At 38.8% G+C, this 8,397-nt stretch overlaps 1 protein-coding gene across 1 annotated transcript in view; it reads right to left on the bottom strand.

Annotated features, from left to right (window-relative positions):
• The window catches only part of LOC122362012 (myelin transcription factor 1-like protein), an 80,880-nt gene that overhangs the window by 9,280 nt on the left and 63,203 nt on the right, over nucleotides 1-8,397 (bottom strand). Inside the window, 4 exon segments of the mRNA XM_043263250.1 lie at nucleotides 692-957; nucleotides 2,708-2,925; nucleotides 3,677-3,784; nucleotides 6,270-6,360. Of these exon segments, the coding sequence (XP_043119185.1) occupies nucleotides 692-957; nucleotides 2,708-2,925; nucleotides 3,677-3,784; nucleotides 6,270-6,360 (683 nt within the window).

The following is an 8,397-nucleotide window of genomic DNA, read 5'->3' as shown; positions in this document are numbered from 1 at the left end:
CAGCATCCTAGCCACCATCTACTGGGGCATCCACCCAAAAACACTGCGGTAATCACCTAAAACAGTAGAGCACCTCGACTGTGAGTTTTGCATGGGAAAGCACATCTTACGGTTTCTTCCACTGAGGCAAGAAGCTCTTGAACATGAAAAAATGTAAACACGTAAATGCCTAATGCACGCCTTTGCATCAATTGATTGGAACAACTTTTCTGTTACCATCGTAGGTAGATCTTGCATTAACCACCGGCCTGTGTTGGTTTATCTGGTAAGTGCGGCGAACGATATAAAGCTGGTCTCAGGTTGTTGTGCCGTGGGATTTATTTATTTGTGGCAACCTGCCACGACCCGCCCTATCAAAACTGACCGATTTTCCAAAAGGCTTCACGAATAAACACGAGCACTTAATGTACTTTTTAAAAACGAAACCGAGGTGTAGGGTGCTTTTACATCCCTGCATTTCAGAAATGTCATTTGATTTTGGTTGTGCATGCTTTTTCTGCAGCCGCTACCGGGAAACCTCCATTAATCATGCTTAAACCTGCCCCTGCTGGCAGAGAATGAATCTGCGTTTTTAATTATTCCGTAATTTACGCAGCAAGCATATTTTGCTTAAAAAATCATCGGCTTACGACGCGTAACAAGGTAAGGTGCAATGATGAAGCCTGAGCTCCATACTGTGACTGGTGTGTACCTGCGTGCAGATCTCCAGGGGTTTCCCGCTCAGGCTCTGGGGCATCTCCCTGCAGCGGGTGGAGAGGTTGAGGATGGCGGTAGCAGCCATGTGCGCCGCCTCCATGTCGTGCGTGTAGTCGAAGCTGCTCTTGCTGCAGGTGCTGCTGGCGCTGCTCTCTCCTCCTCGCGCTCCTCCTCCTCCTCCACAGCTCAGGCTGCTGCTGCTGGGCCCGTAGCTGCTGGTGGTGCTGCTCGCCGAACTGGAGCTCTTGCAGTAGCGCTTCACTGACGGGAGACACAGAGCGTGACTTTAACATGAGAACTATGTGTAGACGGATGGGACAAAATACACTTCAGCTCTACGTTTCGTCTCACAATTAAAAGCAATGCATATAAACACACTCTAAAAAATGCCGGTTATTTTATTGGATGGTTTTTAATGGTTTTACCCAAGTGCTGGGTCTTTTTAACACTGGGTTATTTTTTTCTACCTAACCGTTGGGGGTTGATCCTGTCTCCGGTGAAACAGAGTGTCTTTGTGGCCAGCTATATTTAAAATAAAGTTATGCACGTAGTTTCTATGGCAGCTATACTGTATATAGCTTATAACCAGGAACTAACTCAAAGCCGTGCACATGGAAACTTTGAAACCGCCGGTACAGTAACACACTGAATTAAGCATGAAATTTGACTACTAGAAACTCTAATGATTTTTGTTTTATCTTTTATGTTTTTTTTTTTTACAAGGTACTACTGTCTAGTGCACCGTAAGTCAACAAAGTAGTCGAATCCCTTGTTTATTATGATGATTTTGATTATTACGGGGAGATTTTAAACGATGGGGTGTTGAGGGGGGTGTCAGGATGTAGGTGAGAGACGGAGAGACACTCACTCACGCAGTTTGACAAAAGACACAATGAGCCACAACCACCAGCTGGGCATCAAAGTGACATCTCCCACCGGGCGTCCTGCTGCCATCGCTCGCTATCTCTCTCTTCTGCCTTCCTTTACTCTATCTTCTCCCTCCAGTCTGGTCATTAAAGCATGGCCGGGGATCTCACAGTCTTACGCACAGAATTGCAATTAGCAGCAGCCCTAAATCCAGACTGTGATTTGCCTAAACCGCCTCATTCATAATGCATCTGCCCCCGGATCATTTCCATACATTTCCATACCTCAGAAATACAGTGGAGGAATATCTCGGAGGCTGTTCTAACAGGGTTTAGTTCCTCACCAAGCATTATAGTTTTCTCAGACCTTAACGCTGTCATTTGTTCATGATAATGATTATATGTATATATAAAGGCTACAAAAGCATTTGGATGCTTAAGACATGGACATACTGGACATAATAATATAAATATGAAATATTAGATCATAGATCTACATCTGTGGTTCCTCTGCTGTGTTATAGATAACTAACTTTACTTACGCTAATAATAACTAACTGCCAGGGTTATGGACTTTTATGGGGTTTTTTTCTACTTTTTTTTGTCAAGGTGCCATTTCTTGTTTTCCTAATTTAACTTGACAGACTAAAATAACTAAAACTATAAAAAAAAAAATTTAATGGAAAAATTTTAAATAAAATCTGTAGACATTAAAAACTATAAAAATGACAAAAACAAATAAAAATAAATAGTTCCTGACACTAAAATAAAATTAAATAATTAAATTACATTAAATTAAATTAACTAATAAAATTAAATAAAATTAAATAAATCATCACACACTTGGCCTATAGCATCTAGTGTAGAAATAAAATTATATTCAATGGATTTGGTTGAAGGTCTTTCAGGGTTTTCAGACTGTTGGTCAAAAGTAACCAATTGTGGCCAGACTGTTGGTCAAAAATTACAAAAATGGCTCACGCAAATTTAATTGTCAAAAATATGAAATAGTGCAACTGTTTTGAACTATAACAAGGTAATAAGAACTAATATTAGAAATTGCTCATTAATCATCAGCGAGCACCAAATCGTCATATTAGTATGATTGATTAGCTATCATAGCGCCAGTGATGCTGAGGTCTCACCGTCGTCAGTTTTGGGCAGTGAGTCTCGACTGTGGAGTTTGGGTGCAGCAGCGTGCCGTTTGCTGTAGACGTTGGTGCTGTCATAGCTGTTGTAGTCGAAGCTGGTTTTGGAGTACTTCTCTAACTCTTTGGCCAGGTTGGATCGTGGGGTTGAAGTGGGCACGTTGTTTTTATAGCCGTACTGTGGGATCTCCAGCTGTTTGACGAAGCACATGGGCCTGGAACAGATACAGCCAGCGGTTCATGGTGTATCACATGACTACATCCATACTATGCATTCTGTTTCATGAACCGTGCACAGAAAATTCAAAGCAAATTGTTGTCTGTTTTTTTAAGATACTCAGTTACAGTTAAAGGAAAACTCCACTTTTTTGGATAGGCTCGTTCTCCAACTCCCCCAGAGTTAACAAGTTGAGTTTTACTGTTTATGAATCCATTCAGCCAATCTCAGAGTCTAGCACTTTTAGCATAGCTTAGCATAGATCATTGAATCCGATTAGACCAGTAGCATCGCGTTCAAAAATGACCAAAGAGGTTTGATATTTTTCCTAAAACTTGACTCTTCTGTAATTATATCAAGAATAGCTCTTAGTCATATGATTTTTATAAGTATATATATATATATATATATATATATATATATATATATATATATATATATATATATACGTTGTTATAAGTATGAGTAATAATATAAGTACAGAAGAGCTAAGTTTTAAATAGGAAAATATCAAAGCTCTTTTTTGTCATTTTTGAGAGCGATGCTACTGGTCTAATCGGATTCAATGATCTATGCTAAGCTATGCTAAAAGTGCTATCTCCAGACCCAGAGAACGGCTGAATGGATTCAAAACGGTAAAATCAACTCATTAACTCCGGGAGTTGAAGAATGAGCCTGTTTCAAAAAAGTGGAGTGTTCCTTTAAGAGGCAAATTCACAGCTCGATCTGGTGCAGTGAGGAGCAGTTACCTGAGCACACGATCTGAACCCTGGTTGGATTTGCCTCCATCACATGACTGATGTTTCTCATGGGCTTTTGCCAGTTTCTCTGCTGCCGCTATCGGACAGCCTGACAGGCTGGACGGACAGAGAGAAATATCAGAAGACACGAAAACATGTGACAAGTGAATTTCTCAGCATATTAGACCCATCACTGCTATGCACTTCTTATAATCCGCTTGCACTGAAACTCTACTGCCTCGCAGATCTGAGAAAAAGGCAATAGAAAACACTTTTTGTTTCAACTATGTAACTCGGTTGAAATTCGCCTGTGATTTGCTAAACTTGATTGGGCACTTCAGCAAACCTAGACCCAGAAAACAAGACCCAGACTACATCAAATTAAGGTTGGTATTGTGTAACATGAACCTCTATGAGGCTCTTAAGACTACCCTTAAGAGTTTGGTTGACCAACTAGCCCTTTATTTAGATTGCAAACAAAACAACTAGATATGTATTTCTCACAAGCTTCAGTGCAAGCTTCAAGCTTCAGATTTTTTGCTATTATTAATAACACTTTAGTATGGTATCATAGTATGCTTAACAGCATGCCTATTATTAACATATTGGCTTTTTATTATTACTTAAAGCACATATTCTCTTTTCTGAAAAAAAATATGTCATTGGGATCCGATAAACTGAATTTTCAGCCAGTAAATAAAAGAGTAAACTGAGAGCAATGCAATGTTCCTCTAGGTAGTGCTATAATCTTAGAGACGCAGAAGCTGAAGGTGTGTGTGTGTGTGTGTGTGTGTGTTCGTGACATGAAGCAAGCTGCCAGGTTTCTATTGGGCCGTAGGAAATGTAATCTCGCTCTTGCGAGTGTAAGCGAGGTGTGTGTGTGGTTCAGGGGTCTGTGGTGGCCGTCTGGAGCGGGCCGTCTCCCCCGGTGAGGTGTCAGTGAGGTGCTAATGGCTGACGCTCCGCACAGCAGCTGCTGAGAGCATTACTGCATCAACCATTTCATCAGCCCTCTACAAACACAAAGCCTTCTTGAAAGCCGCTCGAGCCGATGCGCATTCGTAGAACTCTATATTTCCAGCGTTGCCAATCTATTCGATATATTAACACAGTCCTCGACGCCAGGCGCCATTAGCGACATCAAAGTCTTTCTTTCCAAACCGGTTTCCCAAAAGCACATCCACGTCCGGCACATTTTGAGAAAAAGAGGCAGTCCTGCACAGTACATGTAACTGAATCAACACTGACTCACTGAACTGACTCGAGCTGAGTAACAGCACGGTAGATTGAGCAGAGCTGCTTATTGCTGAATCAAACCTGTTTCATAATGAATGAACTTTAGCCATTAGTCATTCAACTAAACTTAACTGACTGGAGCTAAAAAAAACATTTTCTTAGATTTTGGATTCACGTATATATAAAAAAAAAATAATAATAATAAAAAAAAAAAAAAAAAAAAAAATATATATAAATATATATATATATATATATATATATATTCTCTTTACATCAATGTGCAGATAAAAAAATAAAATATAATACAAATTAATAAATTCTAATTTATTTTGGTCACACTTTATATCAGGTGGCCTTAACTAATATGTACTTACACCAAAAATGAGAACAATGTACTTATTGTGTTCACGTTATATTGAAAAACACTTTTGCTGCTATTGAGGTGGATACGAGTGAGGTTAGGGACAGGTTTAGGTTTATATAATTATAAATACAATTAACATTGTCATAATTAATATTATTAATATAATCATAAATATGAATTACAAACTACATACAGGTATTTTTAAAAATATAAGTACAATGTAAAATCATGTATATGCACAATAAGTACAATAATAATTATTTATTTCAATTTACTTATTACATAGTAGTTAAGGCCACCTAATATAACCTACCTAATATATTTATTTACATTTTTTTATGATTTAAGCATCAGTTTATCATTAATTGGTGAAGCACCTGCAGCTGTTTCCGTATTTGGGAAACCCAGATGTAATGTGGCGGTTAATGTACTTCATGTTGTTGAAAAAGCAGAATGGAATGTTTTTTTCTCTTGTATATGTATATGTAAATGTAAATATATATTTAAATTAATTCTATACAAGACATTGCTATACAAAAGTGATGAAGGTAATTGTGATTACTTAAAAAGTTATGTAAATGTAATCAAAGTACTCTGATTAGATTAACTAAAACACATTAAGATGTAAGATTACATTAGTAACTACAATTTTCATCATGTGATTTGTAATCAGAAGTACTGCAGCTTCAGTCAGGACTGAAGTAAAGGTTAGGGTTCGGATGAATTATTAATACGCCTCAGACAGTGGAGCTTACTTGTAGCCTCTGCAAATTTAAGCAGCATTTTGATGTAAAAACAAATAGATAAAACTCACATTTAATATTTAAGAACCTTAACTAAAAGTTCGTTCTTTCAGAAACCACCAGAAACCAAAGGTAAACCCGAAAGATTTGCTGGGGGGAAGTGAAGAAGCAGTCGGCGCTGTGATGTCTGACATGGTAAATAAAGATGTTAAGAATGAACACAGAAGCGTTTCCCTCATCCAGACGGAGAGGAACTCACCTCCTGTGAGAGTTCCTGTTGCTGTTGACGTGACCCCGGCCCGTGCAGCCAGGCGTAGGGCACTTAAGAACATTTTCATACATTGCAAGAACTTGACAGCAGGTAAGAGAAACAGGGTGGAAGATTAGGAGTTAGAGGCCCACAGTTAGTCATCTACATTAGTGTGAAACACTCGTCATTATCACCAGCACGCTCGGAACCACACACAGCAAACAGCGGCATGCACACGACTGACAATGAAAGAACAGTGGCATGCACATGCTCCATGCAAGTGACAGACAACATTCTATTCCATTCTACTCTATTCTATTCTGTTCTGTTCTGTTTTACTTTACTATATATATATACACTACTATAAAATCGTTCTATTCTTACCATAGAATAAAGGTATAGTTAGGTATATAAAAATAAAAATCAATGCATAAATAGGAACCTAGTAGAATCAATATAGTAAAAATAGTAACGCTCAAAACCTACTTGCAGTAGTCTACTGAAAGCATATTCAAGTCTACTGTAAACTAAAAGTGGGCTACAAGTACTGTATACGACTAGCAAACTAACACTATACACACTAAAGACTATATAGTACAGTGAGTTGTTCGCTCGTGGTCGCATACACAACGTTTAGCAACTTAGGCGAGTTAACGCGCATGCTGATATACTGCTAGTATGCTGATTTTAGTATACGTATATCGAAATGTACTCGAAATGAACCGAAAATGAAGTAAAATCAATTTCATGAACTTAATATTTTATAATGCTTAGCAAATAACAGTAATGGTTAACGCCTAAAGCCATACCCTACACCTTTACCTAAAAGCTAAAGAACTTCGACAGTTCTAGTCTAGTCTTTTGTTTGTTGTTTAATTGGATTTCCTGCTGCTGGCTTGAACAGTGATGCAGAACGACGCCGTCACCGAGAGCTTTGACCGTGATTGCGTTCTCCTCACTAGCTGAACGTTAGCTCATGCTCCCAGTCGTCCGCCGTGACTGTCTCAGCTCCGCATTCGTCTTTCATTCGCAGTAGACACACGTCAGCAATCAATGAAATCACCGCCCAAACACCGCACTCTCTCTGATCCCAAACTCTATTATTCATCCGTACATGCCTTTGTCTCCCCTGTCCACGACCGTCTAAACTCCCTGCAGACAGCAATTAGATTACAGTTCATTAGGACGCCGGAGCGGGGGCAGAGAGCATGGGCCGGGGCGAGCAGACCGGCGCTCTTCCGCTGCTCATCTTCATCATTATCAGCTCCTTAATCCTTCACCCTCATCTTCAACATACTCTGACATGTTCATTACCGAGCTCCAGGCAGCATCCGCTACCTCCACCGACTGAGACACGTGTCTCGAAGCGAGTACAGCTTAGTTTAAGGTTCGTAAAGGTGACAGATTCAGTGCAACTTGATTCATTCGGATTTTCACATTCTCTTAACCATCGACCTAAAGTCGTTAAAAGTAACATTTAAAAATTCTGCCGTCATTTACTCACCCTTGTATGAGTTTCTTTCTTCCTCTGAACACAAGAGAAAATATTTCGCCAGCCGGTCATTTGACGGTAGCCATTGACATCCATATTTTTTTCTACCATCATTATTATTATTTATCTATTTTTGGTAGCCAGTGAGTATTGTCAACCGCTTATCAGAGAAGGTTTGAAATAACATGAAGGTGACTACATGATCACAGAATTTGTATTGTTTTGGTGAACTATGCCTTTAAATAATTTAATTGGTTTGCTTACGAAATTTAAAATGCCTCAAAACCAACTTGTTCGGCAAATATTTAGTTATTAACACACACACACACGTTTATACATGGATAGCTTTGTGTCCTATGGTGCGACCTAGTAATAATCTTAACACACAAATAACATAAAAACGAATAATTTTACAATTCCAAATAGCATGAGAGTTTTTTTGTTGTTGTTGTTTTTTCTGTCACACCATAGGATGCATTAATACCTAGGATACATACATCAGCTATCCATATATTTCTAAGACACTTAATGGCACTGCGATTTTTCTTTCTTCACCATCAAAGCAAAAACATCAGGGAAGCACAGATCTCAAGAATGACGACGAAAAGATGCGACGCCGCAAACAACTATTAAGGTTAAACAAAA

Source organism: Puntigrus tetrazona, chromosome 17, assembly GCF_018831695.1.
Source record: "Puntigrus tetrazona isolate hp1 chromosome 17, ASM1883169v1, whole genome shotgun sequence".
NCBI lineage: Eukaryota > Metazoa > Chordata > Actinopteri > Cypriniformes > Cyprinidae > Puntigrus > Puntigrus tetrazona.
This window is presented reverse-complemented; position numbering and strand designations above follow the sequence as displayed.